This window comes from Talpa occidentalis, unplaced genomic scaffold (genome assembly GCF_014898055.3).
Source record: "Talpa occidentalis isolate TD23 unplaced genomic scaffold, MPIMG_talOcc4v2.1 talOcc4.8, whole genome shotgun sequence".
NCBI classification, from domain to species: Eukaryota; Metazoa; Chordata; class Mammalia; order Eulipotyphla; family Talpidae; genus Talpa; species Talpa occidentalis.
This window is the reverse complement of record NW_023605194.1, coordinates 113,514,263-113,541,429: the sequence shown is the minus strand read 5'-3', so window position 1 is coordinate 113,541,429 and position 27,167 is coordinate 113,514,263. Positions and strand designations below refer to the sequence as shown.

At 45.2% G+C, this 27,167-nt stretch overlaps 2 protein-coding genes across 6 annotated transcripts in view; one reads left to right on the top strand and one right to left on the bottom strand.

The window, feature by feature from the left end:
- The first annotated feature begins 215 nt into the window (after positions 1 to 215).
- Positions 216 to 2,204, top strand: NOCT (nocturnin). Its single transcript, XM_037497771.2, has 2 exons — positions 216 to 486; positions 1,369 to 2,204. Exons 1-2 carry the CDS (start codon positions 225 to 227, stop codon positions 2,202 to 2,204), a joined length of 1,098 nt encoding a protein of 365 aa, XP_037353668.1. The 5' UTR covers positions 216 to 224.
- A 9,665-nt stretch (positions 2,205 to 11,869) lies between these two features.
- The window catches only part of ELF2 (E74 like ETS transcription factor 2), a 65,262-nt gene continuing 49,964 nt past the window's right edge, over positions 11,870 to 27,167 (bottom strand). For 3 of the 5 annotated variants that reach the window (XM_054689990.1, XM_037497807.1, XM_037497810.1), the window contains 6 exons: positions 22,400 to 22,513; positions 20,936 to 21,073; positions 18,432 to 18,518; positions 14,778 to 14,970; positions 13,584 to 13,934; positions 11,870 to 13,198 (listed from right to left, as the gene is read on the bottom strand). In XM_054689990.1, coding sequence (XP_054545965.1) covers positions 12,571 to 13,198; positions 13,584 to 13,934; positions 14,778 to 14,970; positions 18,432 to 18,518; positions 20,936 to 21,073; positions 22,400 to 22,513 — 1,511 coding nt within the window. In that variant the 3' untranslated portion in view covers positions 11,870 to 12,570. Of the gene's footprint in view, positions 13,199 to 13,583; positions 13,935 to 14,777; positions 14,971 to 18,431; positions 18,519 to 20,935; positions 21,110 to 22,399; positions 22,514 to 27,167 lie in introns of all 5 variants that reach the window. The other 2 variants (XM_037497805.2, XM_037497808.1) reach the window with 1 other exon arrangement.

The window sequence follows — 27,167 nt, the reverse complement described above, 5'->3', positions numbered from 1 at the left end:
AAAAGTCCCAAGGACAAGTCCTACCTCAGGAGGGGCCGCCAAGCCCAGGCGACTCTCCTTAACCGTGACCGGCCCCCCAACAGCGCTTCTGCGAGTGGGGCCCAGCCCGGGGCCTCCGCCGCGTCTGCAGAAGGGGCTTCAGAGCCGTGGACCCGCCTCCAGGGAGGGCGGCAGAGGACGGCCCAGGCCCGAGTAACTGTGCTTTCCCCCCCGCAGCCTGTCCCATGGGAAGTGGGACCAGCCGGCTCTATGGCGCGCTCGCCAAGACCCTGCACAGCAGCGCGGCCGCCCAGCACCCCGAGTACCTGGTGGCCCCGGACCCGGAGCACCTGGAGCCCCTGGACCCTAAAGAGCTGCTGGAGGAGTGCAGGGCGGTCCTGCAGAGCCGGCCTCCCCGGTTCCAGCGGGATTTTGTGGATCTGAGGACAGACTGCCCCAGTAGCCACCCGCCCATCAGGGTCATGCAGTGGAACATCCTCGCCCAAGGTACGCCTGCCCTCTGCGCCCGCACGCCCAGGCCTGGCACCTAGGAGGGCAGAAAGTGCGGCCGCAGGAGGAGGGGGGCTGGGGCGCCGAGAGCAGCTCCTGCCCAGGCGTGAGGGGTCACCTGACTTTACCAGTAAGTCCCGCAGCCTGAGATGTCTCCTTCCCCTTGTTCGTGGGCTGCCAGCCGGCGTCTCCTCCCAACACGTCCAAACTCAGGCCCCCTCTTAGCAGCCTGGCGCCTTCCGCTGCAGCCCAGAGCCTCGGACCGCAGGGACTGAGTCTGCGGGGGGTGCAGGCCTTTCTGCAGGGGGTGGGGTTCTCTGCTCCTTCACAGGCCTCTTTCCTGCCTCTCCCCAGTGAGAAGCAGCCTGATGAGTCAGCTCCCCGGACAGCAGAGGAAATCCTTAGGAAAAGCGCACGAGCCTCTCCCCCTGGGAAAGAAGGGCATCCCCCCGGCTCGCCAGGCTTCTGTTTCCCCAGGTGTTCAGAGTCAGGAAAGCGGCCGATTTCAAGTCGGTCCCAGCGATTCACCCCGAGAGGTGGCCCGGGCTCTCCAGCCCCTGCGGGGCCGGTGGGATTAGCATGTGGCGTTGACATGCCTCCTCCGACATAGTGTAGAGGCGCCCCGGGACTGCAGACACCGCCGCTGAGAGCGACACTTAAGATGTGGCGGCCTTGCTAGGGGAGGGGTCTGAATGTGAAGGAAAACCTGTGGCTTGCTTCACCTGGATGGAGGTGGTTTGCCGTAGAGGCTGAAGCGGTGCAGATGGTCACCACCGGCTGCCAGGCCGCTCCCGAGGGCTGGAGTGCCAGGCCCCAGGCGGTGCCAGGCCTCAGTGTGGTTGCGTGGTGGCCGAGGACTGACAGGCTTTCTTATTGCAGCTCTCGGGGAAGGCAAAGACAACTTTGTGCAGTGCCCCGTGGAGGCGCTCAAGTGGGAAGAGAGGAAGTGTCTCATCCTCGAGGAGATCCTGGCCTACCGGCCCGACATCCTGTGCCTCCAGGAGGTGGACCACTATTTCGACACCTTCCAGCCGCTCCTCAGCCGACTGGGCTTCCACGGCACCTTCTTCCCCAAGCCCTGGTCCCCCTGCCTGGACGTGGAGCACAACAACGGCCCCGACGGCTGCGCCTTGTTCTTCCTCCAGAACCGGTTCCGGCTGCTGGACAGCGCCAACATCCGGCTGACGGCCATGACGCTCAAGACCAACCAGGTGGCCATCGCGCAGACGCTCGAGTGCCGGGCGTCGGGCCGGCGCTTCTGCGTGGCCGTGACCCACCTGAAGGCGCGGACCGGCTGGGAGCGCTTCCGCTCGGCCCAGGGCGGCGACCTGCTGGAGAACCTGCAGGCGCTGACGCGGGGCGCGCAGACGCCGCTCATCGTGTGCGGGGACTTCAACGCCGAGCCCAGCGAGGAGGTCTACCAGCGCTTCGCGGCCTCCAGCCTCGGCCTGAGCAGCGCCTACAAGCTGCTGAGCGCCGACGGGCAGTCGGAGCCGCCCTACACCACCTGGAAGATCCGGCCGTCGGGCGAGAGCCGCCACACGCTCGACTACATCTGGTACTCGCGCCGCGCGCTCTGCGTCCGGGCCGCGCTGGCGCTGCTCACCGAGGAGCAGATCGGGCCGGGCCGCCTGCCGTCCTTCCACTACCCCTCGGACCACCTGTCCCTGGTGTGCGACTTCAGCTTCCACGAGGAGCCCGCCGCGCCCCCCTGAGCGCCCGCCGCGGCCCCGCGCGGGCTGCCGGCCTGGGACGTTTCGGGCGTCGTCGGACGCATGGCCTGAGGAGGGGGCTCCCCCTCAAACTAGCCCCCCAGGCCCTGAGGAGGGGCTCCCCCTCAACCTCGCCCCCCAGGCCCTGAGGGGCTCCCCCTCAGCCTCGCCCCCCAGGCCCTGAGGAGGGGGCTCCCCCTCAGCCTCGCCCCCCCCCAGGCCCTAAAGAGGGGGCTCCCCCTCAGCCTCGCCCCCCCCAGGCCCTGAGGAGGGGGCTCCCCCTCAGACTCGCCCCCCAGGCCCTGAGGGGCTCCCCCTCAGCCTCGCCCCCCCAGGCCCTGAGGAGGGGCTCCCCCTCAGCCTCGCCCCCCCAGGCCCTGAGGAGAGGGCTCCCCCTCAGCCTCGCCCCCCAGGCCCTGAGGGGCTCCCCCTCAGCCTCGCCCCCCCAGGCCCTGAGGAGGGGCTCCCCCTCAGCCTCGCCCCCCCCCAGGCCCTGAGGAGGGGCTCCCCCTCAGCCTCACCCCCCCCAGGCCCTGAGGAGGGGCTCCCCCTCAGCCTCGCCCCCCCAGGCCCTGAGGAGGGGCTCCCCCTCAGCCTCGCCCCCCCCCAGGCCCTGAGGAGGGGCTCCCCCTCAGCCTCGCCCCCCCAGGCCCTGAGGAGGGGCTCCCCCTCAGCCTCGCCCCCCCCCAGGCCCTGAGGAGGGGCTCCCCTTCAGCCTCGCCCCCCCCCAGGCCCTGAGGAGGGGCTCCCCTTCAGCCTCGCCCTGCCCCCGACCCAGGCCCTGGCCGGGAGCCCGCCTGATCACACCGTCTTTCCAATCAAAGCAGTCACGGGAAAGGTGTTGGCACTCGGCATAGGCTTGTCTTGTTTTCTTTCCCTCGGTATTACACTTTGATCCATTCAGGGCATTGAATTAGCCTCGTCTTGAAGCTTTTTCAGAGTGAGGGTTCTATGTAAAAATAGACTTGCCTGCGGCCTCCATCAGTAATAAGTATGCAAGAGCAGTTTCTCCACGCAGCATTTCCAGTTACTTATTTGTGGGGTTTTTGAATGTCAGCAAGATCTGCATGGCAATATTTATTTTTTTAATAACTTCATGTAAATTTAAGTAAATTATAGCATTATAAACATTTTCAAACCATGCAAAACAAGTTATAGAGTAATTTATAGTAATCTTCTTAGAGCTTCAAAATGTTTCTATTTGGATCTCATAAAATAGTAGCATACAAAGGATCTGTTGGGCCTGGAAAGGCTTTTGTAATTTAAGTGGAAATATCAGGTCTCCTTGGCGCAGGCTTCTTGAACAACTCTTGCTGTACCTCCGTGTTGCCCCTTTCTTGAAGAGACTCCATGGCCAATCAGTCCTCATAAGTCACTGCCACACATCCCTTTCCACCAGAGTGCCAGTCAGCAGCAGGGTGGTGCTCAGCGTCATGGTCATGTGCCCTGGGGTGCGCTTTTCACAGTGTGAGGTGGCGGTGGCTAGAAAGTCAGTGGCCCTTCTTGCCAGAGACGGAAAACCAGAGCACCTGCTAATGGGCTGAGGGTTCCTTGGCTACCCAGGTGACTGGTTCAACATGTGTGGAAAGAAGAATGTGAAAAGCTAGAAAGGTAACCTGAAATTCTCTTCCATCGGAAATAAAAGTGGTAAAGATAACAAGGTGAAGCCCTTCCACACGAAGTCCCTCCCACACCTCCTGTTGGTGATAAATTGATAAATATTTTAATTCACGAGTTGTAAATATTTGAGATGAATAAATGGTCTTTTAAAGCTAGTGCTTTTAATGTCTTTTTTGGTCAAAAAAGGATGGTGGAGTAGGTCTTCTAATGCCGTTTGTGGGTGCGCCGAAGGCATCCATGCCACCTGTGTGCTCCCTCAGCGCCAGGGCTGGGGGCCCCCCGAATGGCTCTTCCAAGTATTTTGCCTTGGAACCACTTTTTAAAAAACATGACGTTTTCACACAAACCTGGGGGCGACCTGGCAGGACTGGCAAACAGGCAGAACAGCTGTCCTCTTAGGTGCCAGTGGGCTCCCATGCAGTGGAGACAGGCGCAACTCATTGGCCTCCCGGATGCCCGCACGGCCCGGGAGGAGCAATGGCGCAGCCTCAGGCAAGCAAGTCCGGGTGAGCACGAAGGATGCAAACACTGTCTGGGTTTCAGGTGTCCGCGTGTCTGTGCAAACAGGGTACCCGGCTGCAGGTGGGTGGGAGGACACTGGGCCCTGGCAGGCCCCCAGTGACTGAAATGTGCCGGTAAATCAAGGAGTTGGAGATGCAGCTGCAGTAGAAACTTTTCTGTTGAGTTCTTCAGAGTTAGTCGTCAGCAGTGGCTAAACACTTGTTGCATCTGCTCACCGGCCTTGAGCCGTTTGTTTTAGTTTCCATTCAGAATGTAACTGAGCATTCTCAGTAATAAGCAAATCTTGTCGGGCTGCACTTCATGATTCATTTGTGCTTCCCCTGAAGTCTTCCTTGCTCTGTGGACTTCAGCGTAACCTAGAGGCGTCATGATGGCAAATCTGTATTCTAAATTTTTAAGTGTGTCCCATTTGTTTCTCTTATTCCATCCCTAGATACCTTTTGGTTCAACTTTTCCTTTTATGCCCCATAACCTTTTGATTGTAGCTATAAGATTCTTAAAGCGAGATGGCAATTGCAGATTTGCAGCGGGAGGGAGCTGCCAGGAGTCTTTCCGTTCCCCCTGCCACATTTCAGTAGCTTCCATGCCAAGTGGTGGCAGCAGCTGACTTTTATTTAAACAAAGTGCAGTGGTGTTTCCATGAGGAGAAAGCACTGTTTGAGCACCTTACATGTGGGGCTTTACACGTGATCCGACAGCTATTCAACGTGGGCATCAAAAGGTCAAATGGTTTGCCTAAAGTGACAGCATGGTAGCAGCGGAGCCAGGATTCAAACCCAGGTGTGTCTTGACACAAAGCATTGGCTCTTCCCCGCCATCACGCCCCCATGGCTTGGGTGAGTAGCAGCGGGGGGGAGAGAAGTGATATGGGGGCCCTGGAGGGGTTTGGTTGTGCATGAAAAGTTCAAGCACGTAAGTCAGTTTCGTCTTGTCGTGACCGTGCCATAGTGACAGAAGCAGGATCAGAGGCAGGTAGTGCAAGCAGTTCTGCCAAAAGCAGCGCGTCTTCGTTGGCTGCAGGCTTCGTCATCACTTTCTCAAAGGAAACAGCAAGAACAGTGACTCGCGGTGTTTCAAGGTAAAGGAAGAAACTGATGTAAATGTTCTGTCTTTGAACCACAGGCGCCCTGGTGAAACTTTTCTTGCCGCATATAAATGTACGGCACGAACAGGCCTCTTGTCTAGAGGGGGCGAATGCAGGACGGCAGAGGCCGGGAACTTAGGCCGTGAAACGGGAGGAAAGAAAGGCCACTCAGGTGCAAGGGCACAGGCTCCGAGGGAGAAGGCTCCAGTGACCAGGGTGCAAAAAAGGCCGCTCCATCTCGGGCCTCAGTTTTCTCATGCACAGAGCAGAGCACACCCGCCCTCGTCAGCCCCACAGATCGATGTTTGTAAACCAGTGTTGTAAGTTACCGGGAGTAATACTAGAGTGAGCAAAGCGCGAGAGGAGGCCATTGTACTTGCTTGTAGGTGCTCATGGACGAGAAAAGCCTTCAGCTGCAAAGGGCAGAATAGTGGTGGCAGAATATTAAGCCCAAAAGAGGCGAAAAATTGAGAGAACAGCAAGATTTTTTTTTCCTAATTGCTCCTTCAGGCAGATATGGGGTTGTGGGTTAGAGATTCGCGTCCATGCGAAGGCGTCAGCCCTACTGTGTATAGTGCAGTGAGCGTCTGCAATTCCAGGCCCTCGGCCCCCAGGTTTCTGTGGAAAACTGAATTCTCAGAAGACACTCGTATAAGGTGAGACATGCAGACACAGCCACTCCTCACAGAAGGCTGGAAGCTTTGCTGCCTCTAAGCAGCTGGGGAACTTGGACTATATGAATCTCCTTACCGAAGAATTTATCTTTTTTGTTTTGGCTGCCAAGACATTTAAAACCAAACCCTATAGCTGAATTTTAATTATTGTGTAACATTTTATAACATGTATTGTGTATTTTCTTTTGCCATCTGCCTGATTTTCTTTTACCTGTATGTTTTTATTGCCTTGCATTTATTCTTCCTGTAAATCATCTGGAATTCTTTTGGTAACAAAGCAGAGCGTAAATCATCCTGCCACATGACCCAGATGCAGGCTTCCAGGTGTAGACAGCTGCATACCAGGATGACGCACAGGGAAGGCGGGGACACGCCACTCAAGAAGGATGGACACAGGACTAGAGGGGACTTTTGGTTTGGGTTTCCAGACACTGCAACATTGAAAATGTAGTTGTGAGAAAGTAAGGACCACTACGTGATCACTTGTTCAGAAATGAACTTCGTCCCCTTTTTTATGGGGGCGGGGGGGGGGCTTTGCGGCTAAAACTAAGCTGGGAGTTAGAATGTGAGTTGTGCTTCTAGATCTGCCAGCTGCCACTGGCAGCTCAACCGAGGTGGAGGCGTCCAGTTTCCTTAGAATGTCAAAAAACTGATTTGCACTTCCAAGCAATTGGGTGGTTCCTGCCAGCACCACTCAAGTCTCCTTGGAGCTGCTTCCCTGCCTAGGCCTAGGAAGGCCTCAGGAAAACGGGGCCTTCATAGCCTCATCCCACCTTGGGCCCAGCATGGCATTGCCAGGCTTGGTTCACACCCATGTAATTAACCTCAAGTGACTTGGCTACTCCTAAAACCGAAGTCTTCCTCAGCAGGAAATTTGCCTCTATTAAGTATGTTTACAAGTTTAGGTTCTGTCCTAGGAAGTAATTCAGAAGTATTTTTGAACAATGGTAGCGTCGTTGGCAGCTTCCCAAAGTCCTCTCTTTGAAGGGACACGCATATATGACATGACGTGCTGCTTCCTAACACTGAAGACTCATGAGTACTGAAGAGGTGATAAGTGTGAGAAAAAAGGCTTTAGAATCAATTAAATACAGTATGTGGGTTTTAAAAAGCCATTGGAGGACTTAACAGATACATCTCAAATGACCTTTTCCTGGAACATTTTGGAAAAGGTGGGTTTACGACAGTCCTGACCGTGCTTTCCTTACTTGGCTGCACTTAGAGAGAAGCTTTAAAAAACTGGTGGCCAGCTCCCTCGCGCGCGCGCGCGCACACACACACAGGAATTTAACAGGTTTGGAGGGTGACCTGGGCAACAGGATTGCTAAGTCTTCCCACGTGATTTTTTTTTTTTTTTTTTTTTTTTGCATAGAACTGGGGAGGCCAGAGGTGGCGGGGAGGAGGGGTGAGAGGACTCACCAGAGACAGAGCAGGGAGCAGAACAGGCAGATCTACTGAAATACACAACTGAGGGGAGCAGCGGGTGAGACAGGCAAGGTCTGCTGCGCCATGTGGGTCATCTCCCTGGCCGGAGATCCAAGGGGATCCAACTCAGGCCGTAACAGTGATTGCACTGAGAATTAACCCCTCGGCCACCAGGGAGCCCACACCCCCCGACACACGTGATTCTAATGCACGGCAAAGTTAGCAATGTCTCATGGTCAATTCATGATCTACACCCAGAGGTGATCTGTGGCTTATGTAAAATAGTATTTCGGGGACTCCCTGGTGGCACAAGGGGTTAAGTCTCAGGACTATGAAGCTATCCACAGCCACTGCAGCATGAGTTCAATCCCTGGGCAGGGAGCGGACCCACATGGTGCAGCAGACCGCTCCTGTCTCGGCCGCTGCTCCCCTGTTCTGTTCCCCACTGTCTCTGGTGAGTCCTCTCACCCCCTGCACCTCTGGCCTATACCCCAGCTCTTTTTTGCATAAATAAATCTTTAAAATAGTATTTTACCTTTCATGACAAAGCTAAACAGGGAAGAAGACAGTCTTGGGAGTTTGTTTTGTTGATGAGTACTTTGCATCAAACAATCATGTTTTAAGTGCGCTCTGGCAGTTGTGACATAGCGTTTTAAGTCCTGAGCCCACAGATCGCTACAGAGCTGCTGTGTCCAAAATGGTGCCTAAAAAGTGAAGCAGACATGAATAAATCAAGTCGGCCTCCCTGCTGCACCTGAGTTCGCAGAGGCTTGGCAGTGACAGAGAAGCCCACCAGGGCCTTTGCCAAGGGTGAACAGCGCCTGCTGTCCCTTCAAGACCAGAAGCTGCACCAAGGTCCTCCAGGATTCGGCAGGCTTTCCTGGAGGCAGCTAACAGAGCTGAGGTACCAAGGGCTCACCACACCCAGGACACATACGGGGAATGGATGAAAGCTACAACAAAAGGAAAAGTTGCTGCGAAGTTTCTGAAAGAGCTATTCTTGCCTCTCAAGAATGCTCTGTAGTGCCCCCATGAAGTGGGCCAGGAGAAGCATCAAAGGATACGGTAAATAACCCCAAAATGTTGTCTTTGGGAGATTCATGAGATTATAAACAGGCTTTGCTTAGATGCAGGGCATCACAGGCACCACTGCGACATGCTAGGCGGCCATCCTTGCATTGTTCTGGCTTCACCCCCCTCCCCCCACAGAACTGCCCTTTCGGCTCCTGAGGCACTCCCTTTTGCCCTTCCTGCTGTGCTTGATATTGCTACCTACCAGGCCTTGAAAGGTTGATCCTCCAACAGTCCTTGATTTCCATGGCTGGTGTCTCTCTTTCCCTTGGTCCTTATCTTCCTGTAATTCATACAGTCTAGGCTTCATACGCAGTTCACAATCCGATGGCCTCCAAGTCTCTCAAAAATTTCTATTTTGATACCTTGTTCACCTCTAACTCAGTGATTAAAGGGAACTCATATTTAGGTGAAGGGTTGTCCAGAAAGAAGCCATCAACCAGTGGTTTGAGCAGGTATAAATGCCTAGAGTATTCGAGAAAATTAAACATGGCAATAAAGTCCTCACTTAACATCATGAATAGGTTCTTGGAAACTGAGTTCAAGCAAGATGATCTGTAACAAACCAGGTCATTGAATGTCACTTCAAAGTCACTGAGATTTTTCCTGATCGACAACCCTGCTGTGTTTGTGGCCTAGAGATGCCCGAGAGAGAAGTGGCTACAGTATGTTTGGGGAGATGGGCAGAGGGCAGATCAAAGGAAGTGAAATGTTTTTTTAACAATCTCAATGAAGTGGTAAAATCTGCATTTTAGAAAGCGCTTAGTTGGTAACCGGGAAAATGGACTAGAGAAGCTTGGCACGAACAGTGGAGAGGAAGGTGGGAAGCCACCACCCATAGACTTGCTGAATGACGGCATGTGGGCGGTCAGGTGTCCAGAATGGCCTTTTCTTCTGGAAAGAGTAATGGGCTGCTGGTGATGCCATCCACTGAGCTAGAAGAACAGTTCAGATAGAAAAGTTCAATTGGCCATTCAGGAGAAAAGAGCCAGTAGACAATTAGATCAAGTGATCCAAGACTTAAGAAGTCCAGGCTAGCACAATAGATTGGGTGTGAAAACCACAGACAGGAGAGATTATCTAACAATTATGTTGAGGTGAAATAATAGCATTTAATAGGGTGCTTGCTGAAAGGGCTGGTTCTAAGTCGTTAACATACTCACTCGTCTAATTCCTACCACTTCTCTATGAGGAAGAAGAGTCCTTGGAGACTCAAAGAGTACTAAGGTTAAATGGAAAAGCAGAGTAGACTGTGAAAGGATTGGTCAGGCTGAAAGTGAGCCCAAAGAGGCGTTGGGGAAAACCAAAGCATCTTGATGCAGCAGACTGATGCACAAGATCACATGAAGCAATGACAGGTCTGCTTGACGACTGCGCCATTGGAGACCTCAGTGATAGCCATATCTAAGCCAGAATTCAGACTGCAAGCGAAGAAAAGGACACTGAGGAGACAAAGGGGCTATTACGTGTTGGAGGGAGACTAAGGAGGTATGAAAGGAGAGGAACGCTTGAGGACGGGTAAGAAGCAAGGGTTGCTGGGTGCATAGACGCTCTTACATCAAGGTGCCCGAGCCGTGGACCATCGGGTAAGAATGGTGCAGGCTGGAACTGTTACTGGGAGGTGAACTATGGAACAAATTCCAAAAGCCCGGTGAGGCTGAGAAGCGCAGTGACATCAAGCCATCACAGTGTCATTCTCATATGCTGGACACAAATGCACACAGGAGTTAGAGAGTCTGGAAGGGCTGAGCCTAAACGCCACACCACTGGTAATTTCAGTCAGCAGAGAACACTGATCACAGACATTGTTCAACATGTGTTTCTAAATCTGGACCTTCGGTGTACTTACTCTAAAAGAGAAACAAAAAATGTTCAGGCAGAGTGGTGGAGGCATGCTAGAGCACCTTGGCCTGACCTAATTAGAACCAGTTAATGTGACTTGAGGGGAAGAATGATTTATTTAAATTCATTTCTTTTAGCTATCTTCTGTAGCACAGCTCAGCAGAGGCACCTAACTCAGTCAGGTCTGCAATCGCATGCACTCCACGGTTGGGGCAGGGCGGGGGCAGGAGGTGCAGTATACAGAAGACGAGGCGGATGAGGCTGACGAGTGAAAGGACAGTACAAAGAAGACAGTATGAGTACATACCAAGGCGCACAGGACACCATTTTACAAGTTAAAATACTTGGAGAGTTTAAGAAGGAGGGAGAATTTGAGATTAACTCCCAAATGGTATAAGAATCAAGTGAGTATTTCTATGAGCATATACTGTAAGTACCATCAGGTTAGGAAAGCTAAAAAAAGGACAGTAAGGTTAGAAAAATTATGTCGACCTAAGCAGTATCTGATCAAATAGACAATTAAAGGCCACAAAATATTAAGTATCCGTTTATTTAAATTTCTAAAAGATGTAAAAATAGACAGCTTTTCTTTGGAATAGAAAGAGTCAAGATGGGGAGTCATAGGACTTAGTTTGGTATGAAATCAGAAGTTGCTAGAACCCCTTGGTGCTCCCTTTCCTTATCTGTAGAAGGGCTAGGGTAGTTCTTGTTCTTCCCGACCCTGTGCACAGGTCTGACTGAGAAACATAGTCTGACGTCCAATAGGTATGGCCAACATTAAAACAGTGAGCTCACTGTTAAGTAGAATGTTCTCGATTTCGTGAGAGTAATCAGAAAGGAAGCAGCAACATGCAGGTACCTGCCGAATATTAATGCAGAACAAAAAAGCAGAATTTCTTCGCACGTAGTTGGGAAGGAGAAATAGGACTTTTTTTTTCTTACTTTGTAAGTGAAACAATCTCTATCCTAGCTTTTGAATATTGTTATAAATTATCACCAGAGACCAAAACACAAGATAAATTTCATTTCTATATTTCAGAAAACCTACTTGAATACACTTTGAAACAAGAGTACAACAAAATAGAATATACTTCAAATGTTGAATATACAAACTACTGTAGTTCAGGTCTGAACACTGGTACTGTCCCTCAAACGGCAACCGAAAAGAAAACAAAAAGAAAGGAAGAAAGAAAGAAAACTCCAGGTATTAGAGCTACCTGGCACGAATTCATGCTGAGCCTGAACTTCCAAGTGACAGCAAAACTGCTGCCACGTCTGCGCAGGTGCCCGGGGCTGCGTGAGCGACAGGCTTGGAGGCAAGAGGCCGGGGCCGACTGTTCATTCGTCCACAATTAAGAAACTGACAGACTTAAACTACCATATAAAATGTTACATGTAAATTCTATAACAATACTGTGCTAGGTACAAGATTTTTAAAATTTTTCTTTTAATAAAAAAGCTTTACACAAACAAGCCATTAGCTTATTTCAAGAAAGAAAACCAAAAATTTTAGTCTAAGGCCTTTGTTTTAAATCAGCTTAAGCTATATGATATATATATATATATATATATATATATATAAAAAAAAAAATCGCACTAGATCTTTTTTTGCTATCCTCTTTCTGAAGCTTTTGGATCCGTTCTTCAATTCACATTCTAAAATACCTATATTAGCAGAGTCTTCACATAGCACCAGTTAAGTGAGTTCTGTGTGAACACAGTAATAATTGCTGGTATGCATATAAAATGCATCAAAAATTGCTATATGTAACAATGAGATCACCCACCCCAACCCCTCCCCTCCGGAAACTGTGTAACCTCTCACAGAATGTTAGTGTTCCAAGTCTTAGTGTAACGTGACTTTGTAGTGAGCTGCTTGTTGGTCCCTCCTGATCCATACTGATGGGTTCGCTTGTTTCCTGCTGGAAGAGGCAGTTTTCTGTCAGCATCTCAACATGGAGTTCATTTCCCACTGAAACATGGGATAGGTAATTTATTTCCAGTAAGTCTGATTGTTTTCTCATCTGCATTAAAAATGTTTTAAAGTCTTCCTCTGACTTTCCTTACTAACATCCCTTGCGAATATTTACGTCAGTACCACGCTAACGGGCGGAGTCCGCGGCGGCTGCACTCACTTCTCGCAAGTCACCAGTCCTTCCGTCTTCATGCTCACCGGCAGGGCGATGGTGGAGGGCGCGCTGACCACCACCACATGAGTCACCGTCTTACTGCCGTCGGCCGGTTTCTCCTCTTGCACCAGCTGCAGAGTCTTCATGTCAGGGTCCTGCTTCTTGGCCACGGCCTCCGGCCTAACCTCCGGCCCCTTGATAACGGCGCTAATCACCCGGGGGGGAGTCTGGCCGGAGGCCTGCTGGGTGGGCACGGAGAGTCTCATTACAGGGGTCCCGTGGGCGATGGAGACCGGGGTGAGCGCTCTCACTGCCAGTGGAGTCCCCACAATGTTAATGCTTCCCGACCCAGCCAGGCTGGACTTTGTCTGCAGCTGACACTGTGCAAGCTGTGTGGCAGGGATGGTGATGATTTTGGCTGGCTGCATGGTGATCTTGTCTCCATTTTCAGCGGAGGCAGGCATCACAGTAGGGATTGTCTGAATAACCACCTTTGGAGAGGTTGCTGTGGTTGGGCTAGTGCTGGTTATTAACGGCGCAGCAGCATTAACGGACTGAACTGCCACCGTTGAAATTTTCTGACCCAGTGACGTCATGACGACAGGTACTTGCATCGCCACGCGAACTGTCCTAGGTTAAAGAAAGAAGCTGATTATATTTAATGCTCAGTTAGAATATGGTGAGCAAAGAGGTGAACGGAAGCCCAAAATGGACACTAATGCTCCCAAAGTTTACCGATGTACTGACAACCCCTAAATTTTAGAATATGAAACAGATTTTAAAAAACAACTCATATTAAGGCCCACCTATAAAATCACAAAAACCAATTAGATGAGACATTAGATGTCACATTAGAAGAGACATCTACTTTAACATTAAGTCAGGAAGCATTTTTTTCAAAGTCCCTGACAATAGTGGGTACTTAGAATGTTACGTGAAAGGGACACATGGGGAGGTGCAGCAAAGGAGCTTTCTAGAAAGTGCCTACACTACTGTCAGCGGCTCCCTCACTTGCCTTGGCGCTGCTGGTGCTGACACGGACGCGGTGGTGGTCGGGGACCTGGAGGACGCATCATGGCCAGGGGAAGTGATATTCATCACCCGAGCCACACCCTTCTCTGCTCTGCAGCAGTTCAGAGGAGATGAGTTTTTCCCTCCACGAACAGATGTTGCTGCCTTCAGGAGACTTTCTGCAGACAGTGACACGCGTTCTAATGATTTTTCATCTGTAGCTGCTGCTAAATCTTCATTACAGGTTTCACTTTTGTCATCATCGATGACCACAATGTTTTTGGGCATATCTTTGAACTGATATACAAGTCTCTGTCCTTCGACTTTTGCAAGAATACCCCTTTGGTAATAATATCTGCAAGGAAAAAGCACTAACTGAATCAGATGTATCACTTCCCGGCCACTCCCCCCCCCCCCAAAAAAAAAAAAAAAAAACCCAAACAAACCCCAAAATACCATACAGAGTGGATGCTAACAGAAACGTTCACTTGTTCCTGTAATACAGCCTGAGCTGTTCAACGAGCTGAGGGCTTGGAGTAGAATTGAGGCTGGGACCTGGTGCCAGAGTCCTATGACCTTGAGCTCTGTCACACTGTGTTGTAAGCTCATTCTCTTAAAGCAATTTAACCTAATTTTACACACATTGGTAAAAACTGGTGATTTTTGAAGGCTATAAAAAACAAGCTGCGCTAAGTGAAAAATTATCTAAGCCATGCTTAAATAGAGGCAACCTGTGGGGTATGCGAATCCTGTCACATCAACTATGCATTCACTTACAGAAGAAGCCACGTTCATCACAAAGATCTGTGGTGTCTCAAACTGACAAAACTGATGAGAAAATGTTCACATGCAGACAAATCCATTAAAATAAATTTGCAGGAACTTTTTGAAAAAGCAAATTAACAATCTGCAAACTATATTTTGTTGGGGTTTAATTTTCTTAGAGGTATACAACTTAACGTTCCACTTAAGTGCAAAAGCTCATTTTCTGCAAAAATGGATGGCCCAATGACCAAGATATTAGACATCTAGACAAAATTCCTCTCATCTACCTCCAAATCCAAGAAACCCCTCTAGAATACCCCCAAAACTAAAAGTTACAATAAATAAGGAATTTTTACAGATTCTCTTTAAACTGCTCATAGACAGTATAAAATGATAAGTTTTGTTTGAAAACTACACTCTCTGGTGTTCTTACCTCAAAGCTCTTCCCATGGTTTCATAATTCATGTCTGGTTTGTTCTTATGCTTTCCCCAAAGCTTAGAAACAGCCTTTGAATCCACAAGCTTGAATATGCCTTTTTCTCTCTGAGTCCACTTAATATACCGAGGACAAGTATTTTTATCTTGAAGTAGATCTAAAAGAAACTCCCACAAATAGGTTGTGTTTCCTTTGAAAACAATGATAGACATTGATTAGAAGTTCACTAATGAAAATATTTAATTATGGTGGGTAAAAAATTTATTTCCCACTGGGGAAACATAAATGTACCTCGACTGTCATTAAATACTGGACTATATTAACAATCACTTGTACAACCTCAAATTGTGTTGTTTGGTAAGTAACCTTTCATTCTAACATGAAAATCCAAAATATGCTTGACTGGCTGGTTTTTAACATTCATATGCTACTGTACGCTGCCAGTTATATTAATACAACCGAGATCCTGGGGTCTGTACTAGCTCATATGCATTTACCACCCTAGCCTAGATTTTGAGTTCCGGAAAGTGAAAGGGCAAAAAGCACAACACAAAGTGAACCTAAATTTAACAATCAAATTTATTCATTCACATAGATTTAAATTCTCAGTAAAATAAATTTATACAAAGCACCAAATCACTTAACTTTCAGGTATCAATCTAAAAGGGTCCTTTTGCAGCAACACTTTTCCTTGATTAACTTATAGGCACAAATTCTGAGAAATATGTCTTAAGAAAAGTGTAAAATATCATATGACCCTTTAGAAATAGACTCTCATTACTATCCTCTGGACTGTCAGTCAATTTAAATTTTGTATCAGTGAAAGCTACAACCCCTAAAAACAGGTATTTTAAAAATTGCTAGTCCCTTTTTAGTGACCATACTCAGTACAGTGAAAGTTAATATAACAGAACACTTTTATTACATATGAATACCTCAGTAATTTAAAACCATTTTTCTTACCATGAGCTCCTTAAAAAGACTAAAAAGTAACTCAGCAACTCCTAAGTATTCATCAAACATTAACTACATATAACAATTGATCACACTAAAGCAAAACTTGAAAATGAAGACATAAGTCCTTGCAACTCAAGGATTTTACAACTTAGTTGAGAAAAGAGTAGATGGCAAGTTAAACAATACAAGAAATAAAAGCTGAAACAATGTAACATTATTACAACTCAACATATAATTATATTCTAAATCAATGAGAGGAAAATAATGTTTGGGATTTCAGGAGCAGAAAAAAAAAGGGCATCTTAAGACGTCATGAAGTGTTCAAAGCTGACAAAGGTGGGATATGGGCAGGGAACACAAGGAACTTAATCCCAGAAAGGAAGGGATCAGCGCTTTTCCCTCTGGAGGGGAAGCGCAGTCGGCAGTGGCTAAGACAACCAGGCTGGGCTTTTCAGGTGACTCTTTACTCCCCCTGCAAGGTTGAGGGAGCACAGGCGCTTATAGCTGCTAGAAGAACCAGGGAAGAATCCTGAGGCAAAGACGCACTCACCAGGGTCCTCCCTAGGCGCCAACTCACTGTGCCTTTATCATACTCAAACCGAGATACAAATTACTGGCTACACGAGACCTTCAGGGTGCCCAGCTTTGAAACGGAGCCACTGCTACTCCACCTAAAGGCTGGCCACTCATTTTCATCCTGATTTCCCTGAAATTTGAGTATTTATTAGCCCACAGGTGAGTCTAGTGTGCCTCTCCTGATCTAAAAAAGATTACCCTTCAACCTCACAATGTTACATTTCCATGTCTGCAGCCCTATTACATCAGCAGTACCTAAAATCACTTGCTATTTCAAACCAACTTAGATATGCAGTGGAGGATTTTTATTTTGTTTATGACCAGGAGATCCTCAGGGCTGATGAGTAAACATATAACAGTGACAGAGAATTCACTTTGGAAGTTTTCTGTACAATACAATGTCTTGTACACAGTAGGGAACCGAATGCCTCCGTGTTTGTAGAACTAATTAGATTCATTGACATTCCTCAAGTTACCCTTAAATGCTCACTCCACCCCAGCCCCTTTCCCCAAGTTAGAACCTACAATTCTATTTCTGGTTTTTTAAGGAAACAGAAACCAGATTGGGCAGCCCTCATCAAACACTATTCACTAAGCTTAGGAGACTATCGGCATTAATTTTGCAGAAGCAGAACTACTGGGTGGATTTTTAATCCAGGTGGGACCAGTAACTTTAATCCTCACATTATATAACATATTGCCTCAAATTTAATACAAGACTGAAATTTTAATCAAAGTGATTTTGATTGGTAAACAATTTGCTGCAAATTTTTCTCCAGTGCTAAGCAAAAGGTTTTTTGAGTTCCAGAAACCCAGAGACACCAGTGATGATGATTATTTTTAAAATAATAACTGTATGTTTACAGTTTCATTTCCTAGTATTTACTATTATGTAAGTTTAAAATAAAATTAAATGATAAAACCTAAGATGTTATAAATGTAAAGTGACCACAGACAGACAAATCTGACAAAATTGATTTATAAACTCCTGAATAAATAAAGAGCTGAATGTAACTGGATATTGTAGGTCTAAACAACAAATTCCTTGGCAGGCTTACTAGAACTTTTTTATTAAGGACTTAATTATTATAAGTCAGACTTCCTAATGAGGACAGAATAAATCTGAATGTATTTATCCAAAGTATATTCAAGTATTAAATATTGGTCTGAATATTCATTCACGGAAGTGATAAATGTCTAGCTGTCAGATTATCAGAACTCTCTAAAACCACTATTTAAAAAAAAAAGGTTGGAATCAACTTATCCAACAAATAAAGAGCCTGGGGGGCAGTGAGGGCAGACTGCGTGCACAAGGGCTTGTTGCTATTTTTGTTTTCAATGGGGATACATGAAAATATAGACACATTTCCAAACCAAACCATGGTGTAACCAAGATGACTGAAAAATGTTGACTGACTTGCCTTAAATTCTTGCATAGCTTCTATTAGTTAAGAAATTATGTATCAGGGGCCTCCCTGGTGGTGCAAGGGGTTAAGCACAGTACTATGAAGCAGTCCGCAGCCTCTGCAACACGAGTTCGATCCCCCGCCAGCCAGGGAGCAACCCACTCGGCCCAGCAGACTTCTCCTGACTTGCCCGCTGCTCCCTTCAGCAGTGCGTTTCAGTCAGTCTGCCTGTTCTGTTCCCCACTGTGTCTCTGGTGAATCCTCTCACCCCCAGCATCTCTGGCCTGTACCCCAGCTCTTGTATGCATAAATAAATCAATCTTTTAAAAAAAAAAAAAAAAAGGAAAGAAATTATGTATCAGAAATAAGTCTTACTTGTAAACCTTTTTCAATTCTAAGGGCCCAGTGAGAATGAGCGATTACTCCCCTGCCCCATGATGGTGCTTCTAAACGTGCACAGGTTGCTCCTCTTGGGCTCTTTTCCAAAGAAAAATGCCTGCCCATAGCACAGCCAATAAGATAAGAGTTGGGCATGGAGAATTAGAAAAAGCTCCCCAGGTAGTGCTGCTCGAGCCCCTGATTAACTATATACCAAAGACAGGACTCCCACATATACATGTACTAGAAAGAATTCCTTTAGAAAGGCAAGTATGTTTCAGCCACCTGAGTGAGAAAGTCATCTCACCTCCAAAATAGCCCTCTCCCCAATTACCTTTTCCTTCTCTGGGTTTCTTCTTTATACCTAATTCAGGAGACCCGTTGGAAATTGGTGATTGCTGGGTCTTTGGTTTACGGCCAACTGAAAAAATAAGATATTGAAACCATACACTGAATGCAGGAAAGGTAACAACAGAAGCACGATTAGCAGGACTCTTGGCTAACACACTACTCATGAAACTGGATGCTTGTTTGCAGTGTAATATGCTCAACGTATACAATAAATTCTTTTTAAAGAGAGCACAGGTTAAAGTCTCAGCACTATCAAGCTATCCCCAAGCCACTGCAACATAAGTTCGATCCCCAGCCAGGGAGGCTGACCCACATGGCGCAGCAGATGTCTCCTGTTCGCCCGCTGCTCCCCTCAGCAGTGTATTGCAGTAGATCTGCCTCTTCTGCTCCCCACTCTGGTAAACGCTCTGATCCCCCTGCACCTCTGGCCTACAACACCCCAGATCTTGTATACATAAATAAATCTTTTTTTTAAAAAAAAAAAAAAGAGCATTAAAAGCACTTACGCAATTTCACATTATAGCAGTTACTTGGTAGTAATGTCTGTGCATATGCAAGTCGGGTGCTACAAAATCTACTTCTATGGTCAGTCTCCAACTGTAAACCTTTTCCAATAATGGGTCAATGGAAACAATTTCTAGTACAACTTTTTACTTGTTGTTCTACAGAATTGTTAGGGGAAATGTCACCTACTTAATGAAGAGGATCTGATAATCTGCAAAGCCCTTTGAGCTCAAATGAGGAAAAGTAAAAAATATTACTTTAAACACTCTACTGCTCTGACTGAGCCAATCAATCAGAATTTAAGCATAAAATTTTCATTCCACCTCAATGTGTGAGTACCTTGTAAGGCCAATAATCTTCTCAGTAATTATTTCATGTCTAATAAATATGCCCTTTGTTTCGCATTTCTGCCATAAGGCATATATTCTCAGACCGACTAGCATCAGGATAGCCAGGACAGTGAGGACTAGACTTCTTTACACTAAAGACAACAAAGTCTGGAATGAACTGTATTCAATCCTGCACACTGGTGGATGAATGCTGGCAGGTAAGGGAAACTCCAGAAGGAGGCTGGGAATTTCCAGTATGTTCTATTTTCAGATTATATATTATTACTAACAGACATGGCACTCTATTTCTTTTTTCTTTTTTGGTAGGACCCTTGCCGGCGGCCGGGGAACGAACTGGCGTTGCAGAGGCTGCGGGCAGCCTCACAGCCCAGCGCTCAACCGCTGTGCCACCAGGGGAGGCCCATGGCACTCTATTTTTTATTAACAAGGATTATCTAGAGGTAAAAAAGTTATAAAGTGTCTTAATTTACATTTGCAAATGCATAGCTCTTGTGCCCTAGAATTTTATTATGGTAATTCTATAGTCAATAAAAAGTATGCCTTGATGATAATTAAAATGGAAAGTTCACTGACCTCCTTGTTAGGATACAGCTTAATTTCTCAATTTAAGAACATTTATAGAAATGCTATAAACATCAGTAATAAAACTGATGTTAGCCATCTCCTAAATTTAAGCACACAAGCCCAACTCCCTTAATGGGAAGGTTAGCCCCAAAGGATTTTCTTTTCTTTTCTTATAAAGCAGCATTTCCAAATCAATATTCCCTAAGAAACAGGTTGCTCCTCAGTGGAAGAAGGGTTCTGTAGTCAAATTAACTTTTAGAGCACAGCATGGTATATCTTCTCTAGGAAATGCAGAATGCACATTTACAAATCTATTAAAAGCTCTGGAAATACAAAGGCTCAGCTCTTAAACCTAACCGTGTAATAGTCCTTAGCCACAAATACACAATTTCCCCCTTATTTTTTTCTTTTTCCTCCCCCAACTCTGAAATGTGAGAACAGCGGGATTAGGTGAGCACACATCTCCTGAAGGTTTTGTCTTTGATTCAAATAGGAAAAGGACCCACTTGCTACCCAGCTCCTCCAGCTATTGAAAACATGCTAGAGCCTCGTGTCTCACCCAGCGGGATCAAATGAGCAGAGGTTTCAGCAACAGAGACTAAGTGGGAAGGCCCTTCACCCACTGGTGAGTCAATTCCACACACAAGTCTCTACGGGGAACCTCAGTGTTCCAGCACAGCAGGTCCAGGAAACTGAGTAACACTGGATGTAATGCCCACACAGAAGTGAGAAAGCTAAGATTATGAAAAAGAGAATGGATTTTTTATAGTTAACTTTTTAAGTAGCTAAAAGGACCAGAAAGTAGACAAATAGGCAGTGACTGACTGCCCTCTGCATGTCTAACACCTGTTACCATTTTCAGGCAACTTCTTTTAGGGCCCAAATACTAGCTCCCTGCAACAAGTATGAGCTTGTTAAAATACAAAATTGAAGTCTCAATTTGCTGATTCTGTGAGAATATCTAGTTAAGACAACACCAAGCATATATTTCCCATGTCCTTGAAGGGAAAAAAGACAGCAAAAAATATTGCAGAAGCAGCTTTTCCAGAAACATATAAATACACTCTACCTTTTTTCTTTTTCATTGGTTCATGGCTATCGGGTGACGTAGGAATAGGAGAGGTATCCATTGGTTCAGATTCTTCAGTTGACACCTCCACTACAGTTTCCGTAATGACATCTGGCCTCATAGCAGCATGGATAAATTCTGGAGTTGATACACAAGGAGGGACAAATACTTCCACTATAAAAAAAAGTTGAGAAATTAAAACTTCCCACCCCTACAAATGCTTCTTAATTAAGGACAGTTCAGTATTTAGTAGACATGAGGTTCATTAGGAATTCATCAAAGCAAGAGAAGAGCTTGAAGTGAATTTGCTGAATATGCAATATGCGCTACAATAAATAAATAAATGCAAAGAAAACGGACTTGAAGGAAATGTTAGTCCTTTGGGTAAGACAGTGATCATGGGTGGTCACCCCTGATTCCTCATTTTCAGATACGTCCAAGTTCATTACAGAAGACTGAATTATTTTGACAATTTACATTTGAGTGTGATATTAAAAGTGACTTCATTAGGAATTACTGCCCTTCCACATACCCATCATTATTCTTCAACTGGTAATAAACACACAACATAGAAAATGTTAAACAAGAAATATGCAATGAAAAGTAAAACAAAACCTGGTCATTACGGTCCAGTGAATATATTTTTCAAAATTTATAACTTTATTTAATAGAATAGACCCGATATTTTGGCTCATTAAAATAGCACTAAAGAGTGTTATTTGGTATCCAATAACATAAACAAACGTTGTTCCACCTTCCTGCCAGTATGCACGACAAGGATATTATTAAGGGATAGTCATTAGTTACTATCATGGGCTAATACATTGGGCCAATATGACCTAATTTCCTTCTCACATCTGTGCATAATACATGGGATTGCTGGTCTAATTAAAAAGGATGGCTGCTCTTAGCATTTATTGTAAACCCTTTGAGGAGGGTCAATTTTACTGTATTAAGTCAAATTACCATTTGGACAGTCACCTGAAAGTAGGACAAGTCAAAATTAGGACAAACTGACTCTCTCAGTGGCAGACTTAAAAGAAAAGGGGGACAATGGAAGGAAAACTCGCTGTTTGAAAGTGTGAGGAAATGGTGGGCACTGGCTCCTCTCTCCATGACAGACACTTCCACAGAGTTTCTGCCTATGAACCACTGAATAAAGGAGTGAAAGTGGCCCCAAGAATCCACTGTCCCCCATTTATCCTTAAGGACTACAAAGGTTTAATTTACCCAGGAAACTAAAGGAAACAGACATTCCACCCATAGCAGGTATCTTCTGCATCATCTACTGTGGTAAGTATTTAAAGTATGGGAACTTTGCAAATATAGATCAAATAATTGCTATCCCTGGAATTCATGTGTAACAGGCCTTGACCACAACAATAATCCAATAAGAATAAAATTCATTCTAGATATATGAAGTGAAGCGACAGTGTTTCATATGAGAAAGAACAGTTCACATACCAGGACTTCTCGAATCCCTCAGGCAGGTTGGAGACTCCATATGAAGCAGGGCTTCGGCGGCCTCAATCGTCTTATCTGTACAGTGAGCATTACTGCCATGAACTGATGCTTCCACTGGGGGGGGGTGGGGGGGGGACGACAAGCTCTACTCAATTAAAAATGTACCAAATAACATACAAGAAAAATAAATATTAATCACTCCAAATAAATCACTGATCTATTTGTCTGCATAAATTTACAGAAATAATTTAAAAACCAAAGCAATCTATTATCAATACTTCATAATGAGTGTTGATTATAAAGCAACTATTGAACTTGACTGGAAATTACTGAGAAATTTCTGAATCTTATCCAAAGGAAAACAAAGACCCTTGAAATCTGAACCCTGTATCAAGTTTAGGCCAAAAGTAACTGGATAAGAGCTGGGAGGGCAAGGATGGTTGTAGACTAGCATCTATGTGATCAATTATGTACTTTGATACAGTGCCCCTAAAATCAATGCACAGCCTAAGAGAATGCAGCAGAAACACACATTTCTAAGTTATCGTCATGAATTCAGTTCTTGCAGACCCTTTCGGTGAGTTCATTAGCTTTAGCATGGGAGCACTTGGGAACACTCGTCACAATAAATACCAACTTGCTCTCTCCTTCAGGACCTTTCTGGACATCACTGGGCTTCACCTAAGACAATTTCAGAAGTGTTTCTATGGGGGTTCCCCCCATGAGGCCTTTTCTAAACTTCTCTTCTAGCTAATTACTTTATGGTTTGCTGATTAAATTATTTGTGAAACAGTACATCAGCAGTTTGGGCTATCAATATTGGGTTCTAATCGCTGCCACTTACAGTTTCTATTATCCTAAGCCTGCAACATAATTTCGTGTAAGACTCAATTTCCTCTCCCACAAAACAGGAGTATTAATTACCTCATACAGTATGAAGTAATTTCCATAAAGAAAGTATGTACTGTGTCTGGCATATCGAGAACAATCCAATAAATGGGGATCATTTATCATTCCCTAAAGACTGCCGGAGGTAAAGAGGGCTGTCTTTTAGTAGGCATGTAAACACCTCTTTTATGTACTGAAGCTAAGGACAACCCACTGACCTTACAAGAAAATTGGTGATTCGAGCACAAACTTTTTATCTTAGCAATATATTAATTTCACATCCTGACTTAAAAGTCCCGAAGATTTCACTTATTAAGAGGTCCGGAAACAAGAATATAGAACACCTTCTAATTTGATACATTTTCCTCAAGATGTCCTCTCTAGGAAGAAATAGTCTTACAAATTTCCTAAAACCACATTACAAATTCACAAGTTCTACACACTAAACATATAAAAGTGCCCGAGAAACTTTTAATTGAAAAACAAAAATTCCCTAGTCCCAAAAGTCACCAAATGCTAATGCGTCAACCTTGAACACCAGTCATTTGGAGAGCGTTTATAAAAAATCCAGTGACTGTTTTACCACCTGTTGCACATCATCCACACTCTCAAGCAAGGTACTGGGTCTCTCCGGTTGCTCTTTCCATTTATGGCAATCTGCTCAAAGCTAACTGCTCAAAGTTCCAGAGAGGCAGCCAAACCTCTAAGTAAATCTATCTTTAGGTGACCCTGCTTACTCTTTATCTGCAGCTTTACTGCAGCAAAGGATTCAATCAGTCCGTTTAACTCAACTTTAAGAAACTTAGTAAAAATAAAATATATTACATCATCCTCAAGTATTTTTTTTTTTTTAAAGTATCTCCCTATAATACTCACATACACTAAAGAACCTGGAAAGCAATTTCTCAGGTTTTTACATTAGCTTCCAGGAATTTCATTCTCTTTAAAGTCTGGCTTGTGTTGCAATTTAGCTGTTGTTTTGAGAGCTATTAATAAACCATCCCGGATAAACTAAATCCTTCTGTGATTGTATTAAGACATACCCTAAAAACTCCACTGAATCAAAGTCACGGTTTCCATCTAATGCCTTCCAGTATTTGATAATGGTATTGCCAACAGTTATGTGATATATTGCCCTGAATGTTTACCAGTTTGAGGTACATTTTCATAACCATGATTTTATGTTAGTTGTGTCAGTGGAAATTATTTCTTAAAAGTCTAGTTTCTTGGGTTTTTTTTTTCCTGCCCTCAACCTCCCACCTTCCCTAAATTCAACATATTTCCCAGAAATATTTTACATGCACAAAGTAAAATACTTGGGCCTCCCTGGTGGCACAGGTAAAGTCTCAGCACTATCAAGCTATCACCAGCCACTACAGCACAAGTTCGACACCCGGCCAGGGAGGTGACCCACAGGGCGCAGCAGACCTCTCCTCTCTCACCCACTGCTCCCCTCAGCAGTGTATTTCAGTAGATCCACCTGATCTGCTCCCCACGATGTCTCTGGTGAATCCTCTCACCCTTGCACTTCTGGCCTACACTTCAGTTATAGTATGGATAAGTAAAATAAATCTTTAAAAAGCAACAACAAAGTAAAATACCTACAAAACATAGTAAAAAAAAAAAAAAAGCTACTTATTCCCATTTTAATTTTAGGTTGAGACTATTACCCAGAAGTCTAAGACTCTCTGTATGATCTACAAATGGCTACTGAACATCTATCATGGGTGACACTGTGTGTGCGGTGCCTCTGGTCCTTCCTAACGTGAACAGATCTCTTACCTTATCAAATCTTCACTAGTATTTCAAAGAGCAAAACAGTTCAAAACTCAAGATACAAAATAATTTATTCTGCAAAAACTAATAGGATGTTATAAACACTGATTTTTTTTGTTGTTTGTCACTTTTATTCACTAACTATAATAACCCTAGCACATTCAAACACATGAACATCTAAAGAGTTCATACTTATCAATTTACAATAACATAGCCAAGACAGTATCCAAGATAGTGAGCTCTTTTCACTTTTTCCATTTGCTGACATTGGTCAACAAGTGATATTTGATAACAGGAGATTAAGAAATCGTTCTCTTATTCAAGTTTCTGTAACTTTTTAAATCTTTCAATAATATGTTATTCAGATCAATAATTCAAAGACAGCTTAAATTGACATTCAGCACAACTAGGATTAAGTCTGAATCTAACCATGCTATATAATCAAAGCAAGCAGACTGTGAGCAAGGGCAAACATTCTTTTCTCTTTTCTCTTACTGATAAATTTATGGGAGAAAAAATAAGCAATTCATTGTAAAAACAAACAATGAAGCTAATTTGACAGATGGGTGTTGATGGTCAGTCCTCCTTGAAGAAACAAATTTATCAAATAAATGTGAAAGCAGTTTTAATCACAATGTCAAAAATTTAATCTGCTTATGCCCTCCTTCACTACTCGTCAGAGTCTTGTTGTTCCATTTCAAGCTTTCTAATCAACTGGTGTTTGTGTGGTAGACTATTCCAGACTCACTCAACAGCTGTTACAAAATACCAAACTTGGTCATTAAGTCTGACAAGAGATATATCTCTATGCTCTGCAGAAGGGAATGCTGGCAGTGGATCTAGTTCATCATAATGTTCTTTAAATCAAAAATAAAAATTAACAATTTAATCTGAGCACAATGGGGGGAAAATTAGAAAACACCCTTCATGAAGTGACAGCGGAAGGGGCAAGGCCATAACTGATATTACAAGGTCATCGCTCAGCTACCTCGCCTGACTTACCACCACTTTCCCTCCAATGCCCACAGCTGCAACACTGACAGGTAAATGAAGAATACAAAGGGATGCAAAGAAAAGGGAGGAAATCATCAAGGTCTGGGACACTCCACCTTTATCTTTTCTGCTTGACTTTCTAACCAGTATTGTCGAGTTATAAAGTATGAAAGGGGAACTAAAATTATTCTCAAAAGCATAGCTATTCCATAAAAAGATGTCAATTACACAAAATTTTTCAATTTCCAGTAATAACCACATTAAAAAAAAAAAAAGCAGAGGATGAAATGAGTTGGGAGGGCAGGGGCGGGGATGCAAGTCAGGTAAAGGAGACCGACGGAGTGACGCTGGTGGAAGCCAGACCTTTGGTGGGGATCATGAGACGGCATACACAGATGCTGACTGAGAGGGCTGGGCACCTGAAACCTGTATCATGTTATAAACCAATGTCATTTCAATGAACTTTTTAAAAAGTTATACCTTGCATTTAATTCAGTATATCCAAAATATTGTCAGTTCAACATGTAATCTAATCACTAATTTTCCACTGCTTCCCTTTGTAAGTTAATGAAAATCAAATAAAATTTAAAATTCAGTTTCTGTGACACATTTGAAATATCCAATAGCCACAAGTGGTCAATGGCTAGAATAAAACTGTAACTGAACTATTCTCAAACTTTTTTGGTCAAAGGAGATTGCAGTAAGATTCTACATATATAAATCCATGTATCCCATTTGAAATTAAAATTAAGGGCCTCCCCAGTGGCGCAGCGGCTGCTCCCTGGCCTCCAGGGGAGGGTCCCACATGGCGCGCAGGCCTCTCCTGCGGCCCGCTGCTCCCCTCAGCAGTGTATTTCGGTCCATCTGCCTGCTCTGCTCCCCGCTCTGGCTCTGGTGAATTCTCTCACCCTCCCGCGCTTCTGACTGTACCCAGTGCTTGTATAAATAAATAAATCTAATTTAAAAAAATTAAAATTAAGAATACTTTAAAACAGGGCTTCCCTTGGTGGCACAAGGGATTAATAAGCACCGCACTATGAAGCAATCCACAGCCTTTGCAGCACAAGTTCCATCCCCCCTCGGCCAGGGAGCAACCCAGGTGGCACAGCAG

Excerpts from the sequence above, each read along its gene's own strand:
- NOCT (XM_037497771.2), top strand. The coding sequence starts at position 225 with ATGGGAAGTGGGACCAGCCGGCTCTATGGCGCGCTCGCCAAGACCCTG. Across the intron at positions 487-1,368 it reads GTGGAACATCCTCGCCCAAG|CTCTCGGGGAAGGCAAAGAC; the intron begins GTACGCCTGCCC and ends TTCTTATTGCAG.